Here is a 25,370-nt window from a genome sequence, read left to right on the forward strand (position 1 = left end):
CACGTGCGATGATGCTCGACGAAAATATTTCCATTGATAAGTGATAACTGCATGGTAGCAATCAGTAATGAAGTAGTTATGTAGCTAGTTACATAAGCTGTATAATAATACAACACCGTATGTTGGCTAGCCCGTCATTGGGTCATTAGCCTTTTGTGCAATTATGAACAATGTCGAGTGTTTTGTGGGGGATGCCTGCCCCCCCCACCACCGTCTGGCTAGCTACGCCCCTGCTGGGTGTATACCAAATCACAACTAAAGGTCATGAATTCACTGCTACAGAAGACAATAAGATTACAATACCTTTAGAGTTAGTGAAACAGTGCCAACCAGAAACAAAGAATAATGCACTACTTTCAACCTCCTCAGGCAACTCTATAAAAGTAAGAATTGGTAAGAAACACCACCACTAATGATATCTAGGTAAATGATGAGTGAGAAAGAAAATTGGAAAATGTTGACAAAAGTGAATATCAGTATCCTGGTTGTATAAAACTGCCCAGCTTCAGTGTGTTTATCATATAGATGATTACAAAACATTAGAACAATCAGTGGAAAGTGATCCACATTTTATTTGGAATGATATCCAGTTGTGTAAAGGAAAGATAAACAAAGATAGGTTGTTGGAAATGGATGTAGGTGGTAAAAAAGAACATATTTACTATCAATCGGCAACCTGTGGTGGAGTGAAAGTATGCAGTGAGCCTTCATGCAACTATGTTGCTGCAGTGTGAGAAAAAATACGATGCAAACTGCATCCATCTGCATCACTAAACCATGTGAATGACTGTCCAGTAGAGTTTGCATATTTGTTTCCAGAAAACTCAAATGACAACCATTGTTGGATATTTGCACTCATCAGAAATCAAAAAGAACTGATGATTAATTTGCATAGTCATGCAATTCATGGGCCAACTAAAATTGCCAAGTGCATACAGGGAAATATTTCTAGAGTTGTATCACTTAATTCAACACTTAACACTTATTGATATAAGTCAAGGAAAGAGATTAGAATTTGTGCCAGGTGTAGTTGATAAGGCTAGTACACATTTTGGTCAAATAAGGACTGAAGTAAAAAAGGCCAAGCTGACGTCATCTGCAGAGAAAACATTTGACATTTTACAGTTGGAACAGAATCTTGATAAAATTGATGCAGAAGAGATTAAACAGCTAGGTGACACTACTCAAGGATATGTGGTTAAAAAACTATCAAGACCATACCTAATTGCTATCAATGTCTGTGAGTTTATACAAACAGATATAACATACAATGTAATTATATAAGTACAGAATTTACATACTTGTTTAATGCTGTAGCATTTGACTATCACTTGATGGAATGGGAAGTGGTGGCTAGGGTACATCTTTCCCATCAAAATAGTGATGTGCATGCACTTGCTTTCACCAAAATGTTTAAAAAATGCAAAGAGGATCATCCCAATTTCCAGCCAACTAAAACCCTTTGGGAATAGTGCCAGGTTGGTCAGATGCTGGAATAAATGGATTAAAAAGAAGTATTAGAGAAGATTCAGCCATGCAATTACTGAAAGGTTGCAAGGTGCATTGTATTAAATCCTAGCACCGTGTACGTGATAGAGTTGTTCATAGTATGCAAAATAAAAGCAAATATTCAACAAAAGTGCTACAGCTATTATGCACTGCGATGGCCCTAGTGCACTGGAATACTTTAAAGTATTGTGTTCACAATAATCTGCAAAAATTCTACTTAGTGTTATAAAAGATTTGTCACTATTGGAAGAGGTGGAATTTCTGGACAAAACTGCAATTGGACTACTGCTAAGAAAAGGGTTGAATGGTGGATCAGGCCCCAACACTTAAAAATGCTACATAAAGATCATGCTGACATGGGTATTAATATATTGATACTTGGAAGAGATGTCCATCATCAACCAATGCTGTTGAACGGAAGAATAGAGATTGCAAAACTGCTACTCCACAATCGTTACTTCCTGCTTTAGTTAATCTATACAAAATGGACAAAGCCATTTGTGCTAAATATGTTGTTGCAAAGCAAGGACATTCAGTGTTCTACAATGACCAAAGTGTTTAAGTGAGGCTAAAAAGCAAGAGACTGCAGCCAAATGAAACAGCAATGAAAATGCCAACATCAGCAAGAAGCAGAATGCACCGGTCCACCAGATAAGCAAGATGACTTTACCATAACTAAGAAAAGGTATCTGTAATAGCTTCGGAAGTGGGCCAATTTATACTTTTACGGGTATTTCATTGTTATAATAGACTTTAGGTAGTAGCTGCTTTTGTTTTTGAGTGTGTCTCAGTCCTTGGCCTGATGACTCGATGTGTCTTGATATGCTGTGTTGCTTGATATATTATACTTGCATTGAGTTGCATATTATTATTGTTATTTATCTAATATGTACAGATCTAAATCTTCGGTTTTCAGTAGACCACAGAATATGTTTATGCATGTATATTTCATGCATGGGCTTATAGTGTTCAATATACATACATTTAGTTTGACATGTATCATTTACATAATTACATCAGTTGTATTGGAATATAGCTTGAGTAGTGAGATCAAGAGGGTAATGCTGCACAGGCAAACCTGAAGTCTCAACCATGAGTACTCTATAGTATCTTTTGTACAGTATCAATAAATGGTACATGGTATAATAGTATGTTTTATATATGATCTCCTCAATGTAAAAAGGTAAAGGCAAGCACGTTAAATAGCGTAAAGGAAGAAAAGAATTAGTTTTGTTCTTCAAAGTGTTAAATGTTGGGTTTATGCATGATGTCTTTCAAAAGAATGCTGTATTTTGTGGAAAATAAACCTCAGTGATCCACCCATACAAAATACTTTATAATAGTTGCATGCATGGCTATTATTATTCAAACTTATGGAGGTTTTGAGATTTTCTGGTAAAAAGCATCACCAAAAAACCAGCCTCACAATACCTTCATGGTGCCTTGGCAGTATTGGTTATGTATAGTCAAGCCTAAAAGACTTTAGTGTGACCTGAAACAATTTCAATAGTGTAACCCACCAACTTATCAGCAACATTTCGTCCAACAATTGTAATTCATTTTTGGAATGATGTATTATATGAACTTCCAGTTTGCACTATTCAATAGAGCAGTCTTAGTCTCTTAGCACACCAAATTTTAATATGTCACGTTGGTAATCATCGTGTTGTGAGTGAATTTGCAAAGTGTATCATGCCCCAATTATCGGCATGAGGTACATATTATTGGCACTCTGTACTTCAGTGTTTGACCAATTATCAGCAGATTTTGCGAATTCATCAGTAGCTCTCTGGTGCCTTGTTGGTTCATTGTAAAGTTTTGTGGGATATACAGTCCTTAAATAACTCTGTTTCAGACAAGTTTTCCAGCCGTTCGAGAGATATTCAGTTAAGACGCAAAAGCATACTGGTTTCCAATACAAAATTATTTTATGTATCTTCATATATTCCATGGTTTGTATAATTTACAAGAGCCAATAATTGGTACCTGCCAATAATCAATGACTTATGTATGCTAGGTTGCTATGATTTTTTTTTCAGTAGAATTGACTAACTGACTGATGCCTTCAATCAAGTAACTTGATAACAGTTAAGGCTACAAGCTTGTACTATGGTGCTTTTTGGCATACCACAGTAACTACAATGTATGCACACATCATGGATTGTGTCCCATTTGTTTTCACTGACAGTGCAAAATGTCAGTTTGTAGCACATACGATTTCTTCTATGCATGCTGTAGTGTTGTTCCAGTATCAGCTAGTTGTTACAATTCTAGTTCCAGTTTTAGAACAATAATCTTTACGATTACAGTTCCAGTTCTAATTCTGGAACCATAAACCTTTAGAATTACAGTTCTAGTTCCAGTTCTGGAACCATGACATTTCGAATCATTCTTCAATTTCTATAACAACACTTATCTTAACTTAAGTACTAGCTACCAAAAACCCATAATGAAATATGCGCACAGACACTTATTAATAAGTTATATGCTAGTCTTGCCAGATTTAATCGTTTCATGTATGTAGCTAATTATTAGACAAACAACTATATAACACCACTATTTCAAGTCCTTTGAGGTAACTAATGAGTCTGAATGGTGGCATGGTACAAAAAGAGTGACCTGTATAGCTAATTATCAAACACTGAACCAGACATAACAATGTGACTGAGCCATCATTGTGTTTGACATTCTCTAGCTAATCAGTTGTTTCAAGCAGTATTTTAGCACATGCCTACATGGTTGTAATACACACAGCTTTTCATAAAGTTATATACTAGTCTACATTGTGTTTTTGTTAGAAAAAAATCTGGTCTTGTATAGAGCATAAAATCTAATTGGAAAAAAAACTGTATGGTTATATGACCTATTCCAGTTCCAGTATTAGTTCCAGTACTTGATGAAATTTCTTTATAGTTCTAGTTCTAGTTACAGATTTGAGGAAAGCAAAATTATAGTTCAAGTTCCAGTTCCAGTCTTAAAGAAAGCAAAATTTTTGTTTCAGTTCCATAGAACTGGAACTGGAAAAAAGGGCTGAAACTGTAATTATTTTAGTTCCAGTATTGAGAATGGAACAACACTAATATGCTGATTATCATGTTTATTTTGAACAAAATAGCCGGTATTTTCCGTAGTGGCCAGATTTACTGCAAAGGTATTTCATGTATCTGTAAGGTTGAGTAGGGAATATCTGTTTGTTTTGTGCAACTTAGTTATGTCTTATGCATATCGCTAGTTACGTACATGCAAGTTTCATATGAAACATAGCAGTGCATTGTGGCAGGTGGCTTATCCGTGGACTCACGGGCTGTCATTTTAAATTTACACCAGTAGGCATTCCAGAGAAAGGGCTTCAGCCCAGATCTAGTCACATAATTATGGCATAATTCTCAATAAGGCCAGCATTTATTAATTCCTTGTTTCCCGTCACCCGCCCGCATACCACTTTACTTGCCGCATTGGTAATTATTATTGTAATTTAGTATTTAGAAATACGAAATATTTCCGTGTTCTTACGGTGATTTTTGCTTTATGTTCGAGAATATTCTTTGCCACGTGGCTTGTATATACGCAAGAAACTCTATAAATGTACCTAAGCGTACAAGTTACCATAGTATTGGGTAGAGTGGTAGTTCCGTGGACTATTGTTGATTTCCACGAAGAAAACTTAACTTTCAGTGAGTTCTTTTGTTGTATAAAGGCTGGAAAATACCATATTGAAGTATCAGAGGAATTAAAGAAGGCGAGGTTATTAAGAACGTTTGTAGGGAACAAGATAGATGAACTGATAGTGTCTGGAATTGACCAGTGTGTCATACCAGTTTGCTCACAATTTGGTATCTACGTCAAGTTTGCTGTAGAGCTAATACCGCCCAGCACCTCAGAAGAAATGATGTCAGTTATAAATAGTGGACGGCCAAATGCATTTGATGTGATGATGGCTGCTCAGCGGCGAGTCCAACTTGCAGATAATGGGTTGCCATTTCAGAAGGCTATAAAAAGTAGTAAAGATCGTGATGCTATTTCTTTAATGAAAGCAATGGGAATTAAATGGACAGACCCTCAAAGATACGGTGTTCCGTACTTAGAAACTCTTTGTGATGTACTTTGGTACATTGACGGGCATCAGGACACAATCAATGATAGGGCACCAAGAATTCCTGAAATTTTTTCCCGTTTTGTTGGATACAACTGCCCTGAAAAGCATAAACATCGCAAACGAACTAAAGATAGCTTGAGCCGCTCTGAAATTTCAGCACATTCCCTAGCATTACAAGACTGCTTGCAAGCTAGTTGGTTCAAAAAGGAGTCATACAAGGATTTAAAGGCAGCAACTACAGAGTTAATGTCGTCGTTAAGTGTGTATGCCACTTATTTACAAGAGAAAACCAAGGCTCAAAAGCTTCATCATGCCATGAATTGTCCATCTACAACTCCTAGTGAGTCGTCACATACTGAATATATTCCTAAAATATCCTCAGAGCTACCTTGCTCAATGATAACCATTGATAGAGCTCTACAGAGTAAAGAACCTTATCAGCCTATTGCTATGATAAGCTTTGCTCCTGGAAATCGAAAGCAGCGCTACAAGTGAGTGTGTGTGCGTGCGCGTGCATGGGGGCTTGTTTAATATAGTGTGATGTCATGTTAAAACAATATTATGTTTAATGGGATGGTATTCTCTAGGTTGTTAGGAGATAATTCAACAATAGCATAGAAATGGCCATGGGTAAATAATGGATACGAGTATTTATATGATAATCCAATTACCTAATATCTAATGAATGTTGCATATCTACATGTGTAATTTAAGTTTTCAAATATTATGTCATTATGCAGGTATTTTCAAACTTTGGAAAAGGGAATTTCTGTACCTATTCTGATCTATACATACACCCCTGGAGGCTCTGTAATGAATCAAATATTTGTGTGGCAGGTTCCAGAAAATTTTTCTGTTCAAGAGTCTTTGTCAGTAAATCAAAAGGTTATATCAAAGTTGAATGATGATATGCCAGTTTACCATACCAGAGCAATGAGACAAGAGTTTATACATCATTTTGGTCACTTCATGCAAGGAGCCAAACCATATGAGTTGAGGACTGTATATCGTGAGTTGACTAATGATTGCAGTGCATCACGCACATTAGATGAGCAACATATTGATGAGAGGATAAGTGAAGCACTTGCCTTAGAAGATGACGATGTACTTGTTGATTTGCGTCATCAAAATGAAGGTCGTGCTGCACAGTATGATGTCTTCTGGACAAAATGCAATGAATTTATTGCTGAGTGCTCAGCAGTGCATGACCAACGACATGGTGACTCAGAAATAAGTTACATGGCAACAGCCATATCTGTTCGAGATATGATTAGCCAGGTTAAACAAAAGTGCCCCCCAGATGCTCCCATTCCCTCTGAAGCCTGGGTCAGGTTGAATTTCTCACCCAAAAATCCCCGTGCAAAGGTTTCGATGCATTATCATGGAAAACTAAAGTTGAAGCATGTTGTTCAAAAGAGGTTGGTTCGAAAGTCTCATCCAGATGAGCATTACTGTGCAGCACTATTCAGGTATCAGCGTGAACTTGCTGTGAAATACCAAAGTCACTCTGTGTTCATTTCTATTGATGATAAACATCGCATAAAAATAGGAGAACCAGGATACCCAGTTGCTGCAGTAGAACGGGGCAGGCAAGTAATTGTATCACAATCACAAATATTTGCAGTAGGAGACCATGATTTTACCAAGTTTTCCTTAATCCCTAGTGTTGTCTTACAGATAAACATACCTGAAAATTTTGAGGGCTCATGGTACAGGGGGAAAGTGTTGATAGGCTTAAAAGATGCTGTCTTTCAATCTTCTTCACCTTTGCGTCATGCTAGTGAGCTTTATGGTGTCCTTACGGAGACCTTGGGTCTTAAAACTATTCTATTTATTTACTGTGATGGAGGGCCGGATCACAGGCTTACTTACGTTTCAGTACAGTTATCTCTTATTGCTTTGTTTTTGAATCTTAATTTGGATTTTTTAGTTGCTTGTAGGACTGCACCTAATCATTCATGGAAAAACCCAGTTGAAAGGATAATGTCATTACTAAATGTCGGATTACAATGCGTGGCGTTGATGAGGACAAAACTGTCGGATGATTTTGAGTCAGCTATTAGCAATGCTAATAATTTACAACAATTGAGAGAAGCTGCTTCTTCAAGGAAGGAAGATGTTGCATCAACTTTAAAGCCTGCTATTGATTTACTGAAAAGTATTTTTATACGTTTGGAATTAAAAGGAGAAGCTTTTGATTCATATGCAGTTGCTACTGATGAGGAGATTCATGAGTTTTGGTCTGTACTACTACTAATTGATACAACTGTTACAATGGATACCACTACTAAAAAACTGCTGAAAACAAAAACTGCAGAAAACAAAAACTGCAATGTGCAAATTTATTGAGCACTGTTGTCAAGTAAGGCACTATTCTTTTCAAATCAAAAAGTGTGGGCAATCTTCATGTACTATATGTAAACCAGTGCGTATGGATGCACAGGTATTTGAAACACTAGCATACCTGCCAGATCCGATTCCCGAAAATGATGATCACTATAACAGTTTCTCAGAGATCTACGGACAGACCACTACTACCGAACAACATCGTCCTTCTCTTACTAGACAAGTCAGACGAAAGATTGACTTTACCCCTAGCCAGCAACATGTAAAGAATGTGGGGATGTTAGTTCAGTGTGAAGAGTGTGATAAATGGCGGTTAATGTTCTGTAGGCACAAATTGAATCGGCAAGAGGTTGCAACACTTGCAAAGTGTCTTGATGATGTGTCATATACATGCGGTGTTTTATTTTCAGATTTAAATCTTCCAGGCAGACTAAACGGTGTTTGTGTTAAGGACCATGCTTGCAGTGATCATATCAAAAAACTCTATTATTCTTGTGGATTTGAACTGATATGTTGTTACTGTGCAATAGAAGTCATGTCAGAAGGCATTGTTAATCTTCCAATGTGCACAGACTGTAAGGAAGAAGGGAAAACACCCATCAAGAGACCCAAGACTAAAGAACACACTTAAAACTTGTGGAAAGAATTATGTGTAAGCAAAAAAGTGTATTGTAGAGATGTATTTGAAACAGGCTTGTAAATTATTACTTTTGAGTGTATTGTATGGAAATATATTGTAGAGATACTAACTTGTGTTTTACAGTTTTTATAAGTTTGTCATTTTCAAAGGTTTGAAAGTACACTGTATAGCTGTTAAAACATTAATGTACAAAATAATAAAATTTTAGTTATTAATAATAATAACCTCCCGCCCTCACTAGTTGATTGCTCTCAAGGTGACGGGAAACAAGGAATCTTATTATGTTGGCCTAATATTGTATATGATGCATGCATATTATTTACATGCATATATTTGTATATAGCTCACCAAATGATGTCGGTGTCATCTACAACCCACCTGACTTGGTTTGATGGGGAAAACCATTAAAATGAAGTTTTCTATAAAAGTAGGAGTGGAAAAGTGGTACAAAGGGACAGAACCTTCATATGATGGAAGAAGTGGGAAGTATGGTGTATACTTCCTCATGACAAACAGACTGTTTTATTTTACCTGATGATCCTGATATAGATTGCAGTAACTAAGCCAGAAGTGGGGAAGTACTGTATAGTCACTAGTGTATACTGTGACAAACAGATTGTTTTCATGTTATATACCCGATGATCCTGACATAGACATCATTAATATAGCTGCATGCATGCAATGTTTATATTTTCAAAATAATTTCAATATAGTGCAGCTCATTCACATGTGATCATGTTGCATCACATGACCACGAGGATCTCCAATGCAGAGCAAGTACCAGGGTAGTAAAATCCTTGCGATCACACACACACACATCACAATACTACTGTTTAACAAGGAATCTCATTTAACAATGCTCACGTGATTACTTTGCATCACGTGATTTACGAAGTTACGTAAAATCTTCCCAGGAGTAAGGCTCTCAAGTGGATTTCCTACCTTCTACCAGCATTTTACGTGAGTGTAAAGTACGTAAAATCTTCCCATGAGTGACCCAAGGGTATAGTGACGTTATTCCTTCCCATGAGTGACCCATGGGACTGCTCACGTTAAATCTTCCCATGGGAGCCCCATGGGATTAAGTGTCTTTTTACGTCAAGATGGGTACGACCGTTCACAAACGAGTTGAATATTGTGTGCACTCGCGTAGTAGCGCACAAACAGTAATTTTGGATGCGTGTCAGTTACTGGAAAGCTTGTGACGGAAGTTTTTTTAAAAAAATCACAGTGTTTCTACCTTATATGTCGCTGAGTTGACTAATTTCTATATAAGTATATATTGAAGATAAAAGTGAAGAAGAAACCAAAGCTGAACTCAACCCTAACCCTAACGTTAGTGCTACTTTTCGCGTTCCCTGATATTGAATTCTCGACTAGACGCGTGTCTATTGAATACTCGGAACATCGCATACAACTAGTGTGCTTGATGGTGAGAGAAATCTAATGGACTGCTGGAACAATAGCTCTGATAAAATATTTCCGACTGCCGGAACAATAGCAACTTCGTACTTTATTATCATCGGAGCTTCTATTGTATAGAGCAGTTTCAAAACCATGGTAACCAAAAATTTTGCTATGGACCACACCCATATCGCCATATTTTTGTTACCAAACTGCTTGATGTTGCAAGTTGAATTCCTCGCTAAAGTTCATGCCAAGACTTATTAACACGTGAGTAAAATAGATGCCAGTGATAGAATAAAGTGTGTAGATGAGTTGTTAGGCATTACAACAGGATATTAACACTTTAGAACAATGGGCAGCTGACTGGAAAATGTCATTCAACTTACAAAAATGTGAATTTCTTAGAATCACTAACAAGAAGCACCCAATACTAGCTCAATGCACACTGCAAAGTAAAACTATAAAAGAGGTAACACATGCTAAATATCTAGGTGTAACTATCGACAAAAACTTATCCTGGTCAGAGCACATTAAACAAATTACTAAAAAGGCCAATAACACCAAATGCTTCTTGCAACGTAACTTGAGCAAGTGTCCTCTCCAAGTCAAAAGTAACTGCTACAAAGCCCTGATTAAACCTATCTTAGAATATGCAGCCACAGTCTGGTCACCCCACACGCGAAGAGACATTGATGCCATAGAAAATGTCCAAAGACGAGCAGCACGGTTTGCATTTAACAACTATTCTAGATATTCCAGCGTCACTGAAATGTTATCTAACCATAATTGGCCCACCTTAGCCAGATGCAGGAATGAACAGAAGGCTACAATGTTATTTAAAATTATATCTCACCAAATTGATATTAATGCTGATGATTTCCTTTTTCCTAATCCTAACCTACATCATACCAGAGGCCATGATAAGAGATTTTTAACCCCAATGACTAGAATTGACTGTTATAAATTTTCTTTTTTCCCCTCTGCAATCAATATTTGGAATTCCTTACCCCAACACGTGATTGATTTAACAGAGATTGACCAATTCAAGCGCAGCCTAGCTGGACTAGTAACTGTTTAATAATTTATCAATGTGTATATATGGTCTTGTGTATAGTAAATATTGTATAATTATATAAGTTTGTTTTTCTTTTGTAATTGACAGTAGCAATTGTACCCTTTTTTGTGCACCATACTCTTTTGAGGTCTGCACAACAATCAATAATAATAATAATAATAAAAGATACGTACTGCCTCCCAACAGGGCAGTTACGTAGGAAAGAGAAATGCGTAAAAATGGATTTGGCCAAATTACGACCTATTCACCGCCCAAAGGTGGTTAAAACTAGGGGAAACTTACAGTATAGGTCTTTATCCAGCACCACAGCATCGTACAGCCAGATCCAGCTATCCCAGAGCTCCTGAAAGGAACGAGACCGGTAATGGCGTACTACCGCCCGCCCATCAGGAAGTTTGGCTCAAAAACGGAAGTTTGAGGCCAGCTGCAGGTGATTAGTCTAATTATAATCAAAGCAATTTAGCAGCTGCAATTATTTTTATTTGTTATATTTCATTGATTAAAGGCTTTACTGTTGCTATTTTTCCACTTTTGTAGGTTTTGAGAGATTTCTACTTAAAGGAGTCGTCACAGACTGTCTATGCTGCATATAGTGTATTCATGACAGGTGTACTGGAACATTAGAACTATAGTACGCATACAGAACTTCTTTAATAAAATCATTTTAAAGCTCTGCATTAATTCTAAGGAGTGATTTATAGTTAAAGCCTTGCTGTGCGTTACTACTCAGGCCTAGCCAGACAGAGTCCATGCCAAATCGAAGCAATACTCTCGCTCAGAATCACGCACATATTTAACCTCCAACTTTGCCATTGTTTTGACGAGTGATAGTTTACGCTATATGTGCTCACTATGGCTTGTTGGAATCGCTCAAGAATAAGCTAAAAGAATCTAGCAGCGAATCCGGGATAATCCAAACATGTCACGAAATATGAATGGATTTATTAGAATAATCAAAATGCCCATTGGAAATGTATTGCAGATGATTGTGTTCTTTTATTGTGAAAATTACGAGCGGAGTTTTCGTGTACTGAGCTTCACTTGGTACCATCCTTTTCGTCAAGAGTTGCTCTTTCTCATGGTACTTGCGAATCTGAAATTCGGCTTTTAAGTGAAAAGATATGTGAGTACAAAGTGTCAGTACAATAGAAACTATGCAACTTATAGTGAACAAATCGGTGCAGCTGGACCAAATCTCCGCAAACTTCTTGATATTGCAAACTGTGATAAAACGCCAGGAAAAGAAGACTCTTAGTAGTGAATTTTGCTAGAGTTAAGTTTTATTGTCGAAATCAACCATCAGTTAAACTTTATCAGTCTTATTTGCTGTCTGCTTTTTCACACGAAGTAGGAATCCCAGCACATGAATGATTCTGGCTAACTCGGGGATAGCTGGATGTGGCTGTACGATGCTGTGTTGCTGGATAAAGACCTATACTTCAAGTTTCCCCTAGTTTTAACCACCTTAGGGCGGTGAATAGGTCGCAATTTGGCCAAATCCATCTTGACGCATTTCTCTTTCCTACGAAACTGCCCTGTTGGGAAGCAGTACGGATCTTTCAATGCCTAATAATTCACCTACATACTTTATTCTATCACTGGTATTTATTTTACTTACGTATTGATAAGTCTTGGCATGAATTTGGCGAGGAATTCAACTTCCAACATGAAATAGTCTGGTACAAAAACATGGCGATTTGGGTGTGGTTTATTGCATAATTTGTGGTTACAATGGTTTTGAAACTGCTCTATTGTCTTCCAATCGGGCTTCCAATAATCATAATCATCATATCGAGTCACATTTTCAGACAATGAAACACGTTATATATGTACCAAATTCAATGATAGAAGCTGAGCTAAACTGCTTTTCCATGCCTTGGTACTAGTTGGCACATGATTGCACATGTCCTATAAAACTCAAATCCACAATGAAAAGCATTCATTTCGTCAAGTGTATACTTGTAGTAAGACCGTAGTGCATTTTTCTACTCATTGTCAAGAATCATTTCACCATCCAGATTCTGTATGTAATGCAAATTCACGTAAGGTTTTTCATTCTACTGTACTTAATCATTTTGCATGTATAGAATTTCTTGTTTGTTTTTGTTTTTTTGTGTTATGTAAATATTTTTGTAATTTGTGTTGTGTTGTTATTTGTTTGGGGGTGCTCTTATAGGCTCTTTAGTCTTTTACTCTCCCCTGTGAATTTTCAAATAAAACTAGATGAAACAATTCAGAGGAGTCAACAGGATCAGGAATAGTGTCAGAGTCACCAGCACGGCCACAAGGATGATTTTCCTTCAATATGTCAAGCACAGTTTTGGGAGAGCCATCAGACAAGGAGTTCACTACATGATCCAAACTAAGAGGGCCACTTATATTAATGTTGCTGAGCATGTAGTGATTACCACAATGTAGATTTCCATACTGCAAGGTGTATGAAAAGCATCATGACTGACTAGTTTGTGTAGCTACATAGTTTTACACATTAAAATGTACTCCATACACAGTGATGTCACCATCAAGAGACCACAACTATTTTTGTGATTAAGATCAGGCTGGGCTTTATTATATGTGACCGGATCTGTGAAAACTGGACACAATCACAAATTTTGCAAATTCCTTAAAAATATTATTGAATATTTATATTCTACATAGCCTAGTGGATGCTCTGGTAAAGTTTCAGTCTCACATGCTGAGAACTTTTGGAGTTACAGCCCTACAAATTAGCAGCAACAAAAAGATTGATTTATACAGCAAGCATAGGAAAAATATATTACAGGCGCTAACTAAAACAATTGTAACTTACAAACGAAACCATGTACGGAGTTGAAATTTGTATCATCGTGTTAGCCATGAACAGGGGAGTCCATTACTGGGTAAGTTTTTCTTTGTATCACCTTCTTTCACCACATACAAAGACGAAATCAGTTAGGAAAAATCGATCCCTACTATCGCTTCGAAGTGACGTAAACAAATGTCCATAACTTACGTTTCCTTAGATATACTGCAATGAAAAAAAGATTTTCGAACTTCTATTGAGTAGGCGAATAAGATGATATCCAGGTGTTTACTGTTAGACCCTTTCTTCACAGAGAACAAAGCGTTTAAAAAAATTTACGGTATTTTTTAATAATTTGCAAGTGTTTTACACTGTTTTTATTATTTTTAATATATAAAAAAGTAAATGAAAAACAAGAAACAACAATTCAAAGTACATGTGATGGAAGCACCTGACCCTCAGATATTGTAAGGTCAAGTGCTCCAATAGTCACTGGGCTGCCACGATGAGACCTGGCTCCACGCAAGCAGATTACAGCTGACCACAGTAAAGAAAAACTGGTGGAGCATCTAATCCAGGACACAACACTACTATAACTGTGGTCTCTCTTAGCAGCAAGTAGAGATGCCAACCTGTAAGCAGTAGTGGCCTCACCTCCCATTCCCGCAAAAGTAGAGAATACCAAATGGATGAAAGAGCCTATTTCAACATCCCTTACACGCTGCTCATACTTACGCTGTTTGTCACGCTCAAATCTTTTATAAAGAGAAGAAACTGCTGTGTTTCTATAACTAGGAGCAGTGGGATTAAAACTCTTACATCAAAGAAAGCCTTTTGATGACGGTTTCCCCAAATTCCTTGCACACTGACATCTAGGCGTACCTCATCCTCCACATTAGCTGTGGCATAATGAAAAGATTCACCAGATAGGGGAAAATTAGGCTTGCGTTATTATATCTGGTTTCTGCAGACCCGGTCACATATTTAAAAGTGGCGGCTGCCCCGCCCAACTGTAAGGGTGTGCGTGCACGAGCGATTTGATTCAGTTGCCTTCAATGGTATTGCCAAACGCACACATTTAATGATACTGTGACACAAACACATAAAATTATCTAGCCATGAAACACTTGTTCCCGCACATGCATTATGGGACTAAATGTTTCGAAAAAAATATGTACATATATACATAAGCTATTAGTAAAGCATAACAGACCTCTATAAATTCTCAACCTTCACCCAAACAGTCAGACTAGTACACGGAGTCACGGACGTATCACTTCTAACAGGGATTGACTAAGTTCACCCAATCCCATGTCATTCACGTGACTAGTATATGTAACCACAGTATTTTGCGGGTTTATCACGAGGTGACGTAACACGTACATTACAACTCTTATTAAAGCGCTTTTACGTTTTACGATGATGACTTGCAGGATGTTTGTACAGCGGTTTCTTTTGAAAATCAGTGTAAGTGATCAAATGTCTTCCAACAATTCTACCAAGTTTTTTTTTAATTATTATTGTTTACTGAGCAGTCAGCCCTGCTGGTGTGCTCAGGAATCACATAAACAAATACATTAGGTACAATAATATGATTGAAGTCTAGCTGTAAATAGATAAGTTTCAGTGGGGTAACTACTGAACAAAGAAACTAGAGTACTATAAATGGTAAGTAGGAATGTATTGTATTATACTGGTAGCTAGCTCCATAGTAAGGCTACAGTCCACTAATACTTCCACAGTGGCCAAATAACTGGGCTGCTTACAAAGCTGCCGTAGTTCTTTTTCCAAGTCAGTACAGAGGCCAAGCAGAAGAAACAGCCAATTGTCAGCTTGTTAATTATGCTACGGTGCATAGCTATTAATGCTCATTCTGTATTCACTGGTGGTGTTGTTGGGTATGCCCTAGTTTTTGCAGCCTACCTCACTTTACATCCACCACCTCAAAATATATTACATAATTTGTGCAAGCTCGATGTTAAGATAGACAAGCCATCATTTACATCTATGAAATGTTTCCAGAAAAGCGATAACAGTATAGACCCTGTGCGCACAAGGGTGTGGCACTTTAATACATGCCATGAAAAGTGCATCCACCTTTTTATAGGGCAAAAAATGTATATGTTCTATAGATTTTTTTGAATGCTAATGTGAAGGAATCCGAAAGGTAAAGTAGTGCTATTGAAAAGTAAGTTACTAGGTAAAAGACTTGTTCCATGTCTAGTTATTCTACTTTGCAATAGAACACTCAACACTTCTGCCCTCTGTTTCCCCATTAAAATAAAACATCATGACATCTGAAGCCATATCAATGTTTAGCCGGACCACTCCTCAGGGTCTATAAGCAATTGTGATTAGAATGTCTTTCAAATCTTTGTAGTGACAAATAGCCTGCTGTTGTTGTAATTTTGGTTACCTAGATTAGTGTTGTGCAATAATCATTTATACACCTGTATGACTTACCACTGTGATTGATTTTCTAATTATTGAGATAATGGAAACCTTTGTATACTGCTAACAAAGGCAGTTAGAGGGTACACTTGTGAGAAATTTCTCCAACCAGTTGTGGCAGTGCTGTATGAACCAATTTGGGAATAATTTCTTGCTCATAAACAATTTTTTTTGTACCTGTAAAGACTCATTATTATTGTGATAATTGGTTTCATTATTGAAAGTTATTGAGATATAGTCTTTTTCATTATTGCATACTCCTAAATTCCTAACCCACCCTGTATCAAAGCTGAGGTATTAAGTGGCCGATCAGAAACAAGTTATCTGTATTTTTCCTGGCCAATCAGAAAGCTTACTAGAGCACTATATACTAGTATGGCTCCATTCATAGACTAACAAATGGCCTGGCCATCTATTTGAGTGGAAACATGTACGGTGTACTATGGGCGGGATGTTAACTGTGATACTGTTGGGTGAAGTAATCAACTAGCCTATGTATATCATCACAACCATTTAGTTGTCACATGTGATCTAGTTGGACCATTTTTGCAAGATATTAGGTCCACCTGGACTGTTTGTGCACACGCCCCATGGACTAAACTAAACATTGTTACAAACCATGAAGCAGGGATGAGCCCACAGTGGTCGGTACCGACCACCTCTCAAATGAAATAGCCACCACTACCACTCAACAACCACTACAAATTCACCTCTGCCATACATGAGTTAAGGCCTCACACAACATTTCTGGACTCATCCCTGTCTCTTGTAGCCACCACTATTCTAAACCTGGACACATCCCTGATGAAGTACCTGGTGTGAGCCAGTTTGTGTGATGGAATGATAGAACCATCTTGCTTGCCTTATTTGTGTACTGTGGAACCCGAGGTATTGGGCACTAATTGTCCAGGCGCCCATGTATGTTAATTTATGTTCACAACTTATGGGACCAAACTATATGACAGAGATACTTATAAATAGATGAAGTATCATGATAAATATATTCATGTAGGAAGCATTTAATGATCTCATCACCAGCCGTATTTGCAAGGGTTGTCCTGAGCTCCTAAAGATGAAGCTATCTACTTGTGGAATGTGATGAAGAAGGGCAAAGTCAGTGTCCAACTTGTGTTAGCTCAATTAGTTGATATAATCTCACTGATCCATCCATCCTGATCTTTATAAGCTCAGGACCTGAAAAATCTGCTAGGAAGTGTGCAAGGCTAAAGACCTTGTCTACATAGCTAGTTGAGAGTTAGATGCTGATGAGGTATTACTGCTGTATTTGTACATGTATACAGGAGATATTGGAGGAATGGCTGTCTGAAGTATGATGTGGAGCAATACTGATCTGACAGGCCAACACAGCTATTATGTGTGATTATCTAATGTAAAATTAAAGGATATAATGAAATACCAGATACGTGGTTTCATTGGTGTGAAATTTAAACTACAAATTAAATGTATCCCTGAAATAAAATTCTGCCAATATCCCTCCATGCCATGGTTACAAAACCAATGCATAGAGTCTCCCAATTAAAATCACCAAATAAAATTAGACCGCATTTACACTATTGTGTGTGCTGTTTATTACACTGCTCCCCTTCACCTAGACAGTTTGAAATCATCATTTCCTTCATGACTATAATGATACCAAGTTATAAGACTTGTCTAAATTTGTTCATGAGAAAGTTTGGATAGCAAAGAATGCGTTAATTTAATTTCACTTGTTCTTACTAATTAGCAGGTCACTTTGTACACAAGTAACCACATAATAATATCACACCTTAAAGCATTTGCAGCAGATGGAGATTTTAATGACCAATAGTCATTAGTACCTGGTACAGTGGAATACGTTAACCTGTTACACAACAGCTGTGCAATCTGGACACTCAGTAATGGTCCCAAAGTATCCCATAGTACATAGACTGACCTGGAAAAGCAGGAAACCTTGATAATCAGGACACTGTTAGTTGGTGTCCATAATAGTAGAGTGGCTAAGCAAAAAAAATTGTTCACTTTTTGATATAAGCACCAAACTTGATACAATGTGACTGGATTTGTGAAAGGGGTGTTCCACACACATCCAATTGTATGAACTCAGCAGATCAGCTCATAACTTAGTGTTCAGCTAATGTACAAACCTGAAATTTTTTCCATCCATAAAGCTATGTTGGTACTCACTACTAGCCAAATGTCAAGTCAATAGCATTTTCCAGTCATAAGTCATTAACCATCAAAGTGGGTAAGTGTGGAAGACCCCTTTTCGCAAATCTGATCACATATTTGCTTGATTCATACTAATATGGTATTAGATATGGTGTCATTAAAAGTAACCATCATATGCTCAAAGAACCTGAAAAGTAAAACCAACAGAAGTGTATTGAAGAAGCCATAAAAGTGAATATACTGAAACTTTGCGTCTTCATTTACCGGGCAGTCAGCAATGCTGGTATGCTCAGGAAGAAAAAATCATACATTTAAATTGGTACAGTAATTTGAAATAGAAAATGAATCGAAGTCATCTAGTTCGATTAGGAATCGTGATAACGAGTTCCATTCTTGTACTGTTCTGGAAAAAAAGCTTTTTTTGGTATGACATTGTTACTAGATGTTGTTGGAAGCATGAAATGATATTGCCTGGTTTCTCCGGTCATTGGAAGATAATTGATAGGGATAGATAAAGGAATTTGGTTGTGGAATGCTTTGTAAAACGTTTGTAGTCTATGTCAAGTTTAAAGATCTCGCCATATATGCAGGAGCTGATCAAGGGAGGTGTCCATAAACAACACATCCAGAAGCTGAGGTGTCCATCCAGGTCATTCATTAGCTTGCAATGTTAAGAAGCATGGAGAATTAAGGTATACAAAACCATAGATACTGTTTCTATTAGATTGTGTCTCTACTTTTTACACTGAAATATTGGCACCTTTAGAAGTGACTAAGCACAGTTGATTACATTTTCTGATTGCACTAAATTTGAAATTACATTCATGCTATTTAAACAAAAACAAAGATTTGAATACATTTTTATGGCTTTCTGCAGTGATTTGGATGTCGCACCATATCTCAAATGATTTAGTATACCTTACTCAACTTGTACAGAAAATTTGGTGCTTTTATCACATCACAATAGTGAACAATTTCATCAAAATTTGTCACTTAGCCGCTCTACTGTAATAAGCAGTACGTTTACAGACACTAAGTAATAGTTAGAGACCTACCATAAGGATCTTTGTGGTTTTAAAAACTAAGAATGATAAATAAAAATCCCAGGCGACATCAAAGTTTTTAAAGCCACGAAGATCTGAGTGAACTCTCCAGCGGTCTTGTAGTGATTTTAAAGACCCAAAGATCAAAAGATTTTATGCATACCATTTTTACATTAGAGTTATTCTGCATATGGAAGGTCTCAATTCATGTATAGTTGAATGTTAGGATGCTGTTTAGACAAGCTGTGTCATTATTCTTTATTTCTCGGCTTCTCTTATTCTTCAGATATTATTGCCACTAGTGATATACAATATGTGATATATATCGAAATATCGTGATAATTTTTTATATCGTGATATGATATAGAATCTTTATATCGTGATATAAGCCTAGGTATAGATTTTAACTATATTAGAAAAATGTACCCAAGATGTCATTGTACACTACTTTTTTTTGATAAAAGAGCTTGCAATGTTGTATGTTATAGTCATGTACCATGTTGTATTCAGTGTTGGGAGTAACGCGTTACTTATGTAACGCGTTACGTAATATTATTACTTTTGTGGTACAAAGTAATATAACGAAATACGCTATGAAAACAGGTAATATAACGCAAGATACTTTACTTACAAACGTAACGCGTTACCTAAGTAATATAATTACTGTAACGAGTCTAATATGACGTAATATTATTACTAAAAGTAACAAAGTTACTAATCTCGTTAGTAATCCTCTGAGTAACGCCTAACCACAACGAAGTAACGAGGCCTACTGAATGAAGCTTATTCACTAGCTTCTTACTTATAACCAAGATTTGCACATTGTCCAACAACGAAATCATGTCACGTGATAAGGTGGTAGTTTCACACGTGACAGCTTAAGGTTGTGGACACAAAGTAATATAATATGTAATATTATTACAGTTACTTTATTTTATGGGTAATATGTAACTGTAACTAAATAGTTCTGTTGCAAGTAATATGTAATATGTAACTAGTTACTGTATTGTATTAATGCTTTACAGTGACCAGCACTGAAGGTCTGCAGCAACATGTGCTGCAGCCTTAGGATTACCTAACCTAATTTCAAGGACTTAGACTTTTACAAAGTAACTTGCCCAACACTGGTTGTATTGTACTTCTAGTACATCACTGCTACAAGTGTCAGTGTAAATACACTATGAGTTGTTGTATATGGTGATATATATCGTATCGTGATATATTTGTGCAATAATCGTGATAAGAAAATATCCTATATCGCACACCACTAATTGCCACTACAAGGGAGCATAATGACTGTACAACACTAAACAAGTATGACCGATGTTTTCTTTCTAGCTGCCTTCTCTTGTCTCCATTGCCTTTGGCTACTTTGCCATTCATCGTCACATTCCAATAATACAGTGTAGGATGGCTTGGTCTTTAAGAGCTTATGATAACCTTGTAAGCATGGCTGGTGATGAGGTCATCAGATGCCTCCTACATGAATAGTTATAATAACACTTCAAACTAATTCTCTGTAGTACCCCTATTAATAAGGTTATATAATTTGGTCCCATAAGTTGTGTACATAGGCACCCGGACAACTTAATTAGTGCCCAATAATTGCAATTCCACTATATACGTTAAGGTTAGTTGGCTGTAGTGCAGTTAGTAAAGTAATGCTAAAGAATTGCCCTTTAGAAACAGTTTTGTTGCAAGACCTAACCTTACCTGTCAATATGCACCATCAGCAGTAACTTCAGTGAATCAACACCTGTTAAAACACCTGGTTGAGAACACCTATGCCTTGTTGCTTACAATCTAAAAGTATCCACATCATATCAGGATGATATACAGTGTACGTGTATGTACCTTACATGTGAAGCAGGAAGTACCGGCTAGCAATTTTCACCAATTGGTTGTATACAAATCTAGCAGCAGTAGAACCTCGATTAATGGACATTTCCTAATTATGGACACTACACCATGGGCCCCTACCATTTGGTAACCTTTGTACGCCTCTATATAACAAGTAATGGACAATCTATGAGTACCCCTGCTGTGCACTGAATACATGCCTTTACCTCTAAATAACATAATGATTTGATTGCAGTTCCTTAAAGTCAATCCTCCATACTATTAGAGACAACATGTACTGCACCAATTATTACAATACTCTTATATCTTTAAGTCAGTACAAATTGGGAGGAGTGTTGTGGAACATTTGTGGTGATTATGAATAAAATAATAGGTATGTAAGAAACTAAGTAAAGTAACTAAGTAAGAAACTAAGTAAGTAAGAAACTAAGTAAGTAAAACTAAGTAGTTACATTATGTTATCATGCAGTCTACTGTAAAGCTAGCTAGTTGCTGTCTAAACCATACTTGTGTCTAATGCAATGTAGTGTGTACACTTCCTTGCTAAGTTGTGTGTTGCAGCCTTCAGAATATTAGCTAAAGTATTGCTAAAATAATTTTGCAAGTTAAAATAACGTCAACCTTCCTGCATAGGACTCCTCCATACAGAGAACAAGCAAGCATGGTCCCCAAGTGTCCATTACTTAAGAGGTTCCACTGCACTTAAGTAGCTAGCTCTTACCTTAATAGTACATTGTTCAACCCACCGGGATCCTATTGATATAAAGGACAATTTTCATAGCTCTCCTGTAGGGAAGCCTTCCATGGCAGCAACTATGGATCAATGAATAATGCCATTGAGGGGTAGCTACTTATAGTTCACCTCAGTGTCCACAGTTTTACTTATCATAATAAAAGAATCAGAAGAATCAGCTACAATGAGTTTACACACCAGTAGATAATTGTGGTGTACTAGCAACACCTTCAACAGACGTTTTTTGGCCCAACCACCAAATCCGGGCAGTCATGCCAATGACGAAAACTGATTTCTTGCAAATAATCTCAGTGCCCTCATCAAGTGAGGGTTCCGTCATGTATCATGCAGTACCTAGGCCTGTTATCAGATATCATGTAACATGTACTATGTACATCCATATACCCGGGGAATTTCTTCCCCAGTAATATTAATGAAAAATCAGTACAACCAGTTATAGTAATTATAGTCAGGACCTGGATTAATCTAATGGGGACCTGGTGTTAACTGGCAGCTGATCCCCACTTAAACAGCTGGGTACAGTTGAACAATGTAATCATTTCCTACTGAAGGAAAATACCACCGGGCACAACCAAAGACATATGCACACTTCTGGCAGCCATATTGCCCAGCAAACTATCACTGAGCTACTCAGGCAAGACTGTCCAAGTGTCACAAATAGTGGCCAGGCCTGAAGTTCCACAATGACCTAAATACTGACAAGGGACAGTTGATAAAGGGAACACACAAATAAGGCCAGGTAGATGATGAGAAACATTGCCTTGCCCAATATGTTGGAGTATATTGTTATTGTGTCAATCAAGTAAATTCTAGTGGCAGCATGCAACAACTAGGGCATGCCCAACAGCAGCACTAACAGAATACAGAATGAGTATGTAATAGCCATGCACCATAGCATAATTATTACAAGCCTGACAACTTCTGTTTGGCCTCTGTACTGTCTTGGAAGAAGAACTACGGCAGCTTTGTAAGCAGCCCAGTTATTTGGTCACAGTGGAAGTATTAGTGCAGTGGGGTGTTAGTGGACTGTAGCCTTACTATGGAGCTAGCTACCAGTACAATGCAATACATTCCTACTTACCATGAAACAGGCACGTCTGATGCTGTTGTTTAAGTTTGTAAACAAATTAATTCATGTTCCAAATCAGTATCTGCCAGTGTTATCTCCTGCAACAAGTACCAGGGCAAACCATCCCTGGAAGCAATTACAGTTGTATGCCAGAACAAATCGATATAGTAACTCTTTCTTACCAAGATCAATACCAGACTGGAACAATTTAGATATGGAAGATCTTGACAATATAGACTTACTTACTTTCAAGAACCGTTTGCAAAATGCATAGACACTAAAATTTTGTTTTGTACATTAGCGATTTACCCAATGGGTTTTGCTAATCAATAATAATAATAATAATAATAATTTATAGTACTCTAGTTTCTTTGTTCAGTAGCTAACCCCAGTGAAACCTGGTCTAGTCCCAACAAAGAAACCGCTGTTCTTCTTATACAAGCATCCTGCAAGTCATCATCGCAAAAGCGCTTTAATAAGAGTTGTGAGGTACTTGTTACGTCACCTCGTGATTCACCCGTGTGGTTACATAATACTAGTCACGTGAGTGACATGGGATTGGGTGAACTTAGTCAATCCCCTTCTAACAAGGTAACCGATTGAAGGATTTTCCACGAGGTGGGCGGAACCAAGGCACGAGATGTCTCGGTCCCTCCTACATGATGTAAAGCTACGCGCATGCGGTGTAGATCTAGACCAAGTGATCTAGACGCTTTTCCCACCCAATTCTCGTAATATAGTCAGGTAGCTAGTTATCTGAGGAAAGGTCACGTGTTATATTAGGTAGTACCTAATAGTATCACCGTGTATAGTCGCATGTTTGTGTATCGCTGCTACTATTGCCATAGCATTGAAGGATGCGGGTGTGGTGTAGCGCTTTGACTGTTTCTCCGGATGCATTTGAGTTCAGTGGGATTGGAGGTTTAGTGTGACTTTAGTGTTATTCAAAGTACAGCTAGTGCTTGTGTAAATGGGAATCTCTTTTCACAATGATCCATGAAGTGACGTCATAAATATTCTAGAAAGCACTTAGTACCAACTTTTCTGTTGATCATGCCCTATCTTGTCCAAAGGGTGGATTCCCTTCAATACGCCAAAACGAAGTGAGGGATATCTCAGCTGAATTATTATCTGAAGTGTGCCATGTTGTGGAGGTTGAGCCTCATCTGCAGCCTCTAAGTGATGAAAGTTTTCGACAGAAGACTGCCAACACTAAGGATGGCGTATGCTTGGACATTGCCATGAATGGATTTTGGGGTGGTCGCTATGAAAATGCTATACGGACATCAGAGTTTTTAACTCAATTGCACCATCCAACAGTGGAACCACCCTTCAGTCATGTTACAGGAAACACGAAATAACAAAGAATAAGATATTAAGAAGAATAACAAATAACATAATTAATATTCATTATGGAATGATATATAATATTATTATATATCATTCCATAATGAATCATCTAAACTCTAACAACATTCTCATTGATACCCAGCACGGCTTCAGATCCCAGCACTCTTGTGTTACCCAACTTATTTCACTGATAGAAGACTTGTCATATGCTCTAGACCAACAGAAACAAACCGATGTCATTCTCATTGACTTTGCTAAACCGTTTGATAGTGTCCCACATCAAAGACTATTAATTAAATTAAGACACTATGGTATCAACGATCACATCTATCAGTGGGTCAATATTTGGCTGACCAGAAGGTCACAGCAAGTAGCTTTGGACGGTATTTTTCTGACTCAATAGCTAGAGTCCTTCAAGGGACGGTCCTCGGCCTTTTGATGTTTCTTCTATACATTAATGATATAACAGAACATGTAAATTCGCCACTACGGTTATTTGCTGATGACTGTTTACTTCACAGAATTATCACCACCAAGGAGGATGCCATTCAACTTCAGCATGATTTTGATCAACTACACGCAGGGCCGCCCAGAGAAATTAAGGGGCCCAGGGCAAAGAGTTAAAGTGGGGCCCTTGACCCAAGTTGTAAGGTGAAGACCAAAAAAAAAAGAAAAAAAAAAGGTCACAACCTGTTGGCAATGACAATAACTACGCATCACCAACCATATCTCCTTATCTATAAGCTTGCTACACTGCTCCTCTGAAGAATACTGTGACTGCTCTATTAGAGTATTTAGATCTGACTGCTCTATTAGAGT

At 37.4% G+C, this 25,370-nt stretch overlaps 1 protein-coding gene and 1 long non-coding RNA gene across 3 annotated transcripts; one reads left to right on the plus strand and one right to left on the minus strand.

Annotated features, from left to right (window-relative positions):
- Nucleotides 1-430: 430 nt before the first annotated feature.
- Nucleotides 431-7,954, plus strand: LOC136246786 (uncharacterized). The gene is made up of 6 exons (XM_066038349.1): nt 431-476; nt 526-730; nt 996-1,240; nt 1,318-1,358; nt 5,207-6,096; nt 6,346-7,954. The coding sequence occupies exons 1-6, from the start codon at nt 431-433 to the stop codon at nt 7,952-7,954; spliced, it is 3,036 nt and encodes a 1,011-aa protein (XP_065894421.1).
- A 12,866-nt stretch (nt 7,955-20,820) lies between these two features.
- LOC136250327 (uncharacterized) lies at nt 20,821-21,509 on the minus strand. 2 transcript variants are annotated; one of them, XR_010698498.1, is made up of 3 exons: nt 21,373-21,509; nt 21,232-21,321; nt 20,821-20,997 (listed from the first exon to the last, which is right to left on the minus strand). It is a non-coding gene; the product is annotated as an uncharacterized lncRNA (long non-coding RNA). The 2 variants fall into 2 exon arrangements; XR_010698497.1 differs by having other exon boundaries at nt 21,378-21,492.
- Between the last annotated feature and the right edge of the window lie 3,861 nt (nt 21,510-25,370).

This window comes from Dysidea avara, chromosome 1 (assembly GCF_963678975.1).
Source record: "Dysidea avara chromosome 1, odDysAvar1.4, whole genome shotgun sequence".
Classification (NCBI taxonomy): Eukaryota; Metazoa; Porifera; class Demospongiae; order Dictyoceratida; family Dysideidae; genus Dysidea; species Dysidea avara.

Bases quoted from the DNA above. Each gene is read 5' to 3' on its own strand.
- LOC136246786 (XM_066038349.1), top strand. From the start codon at position 431: ATGAGTGAGAAAGAAAATTGGAAAATGTTGACAAAAGTGAATATCA. The intron at 477-525 runs GTATCCTGGTTG...TTTATCATATAG, and splicing joins GTTGACAAAAGTGAATATCA to ATGATTACAAAACATTAGAA. The intron at 1,241-1,317 runs GTGAGTTTATAC...TTAATGCTGTAG, and splicing joins CCTAATTGCTATCAATGTCT to CATTTGACTATCACTTGATG.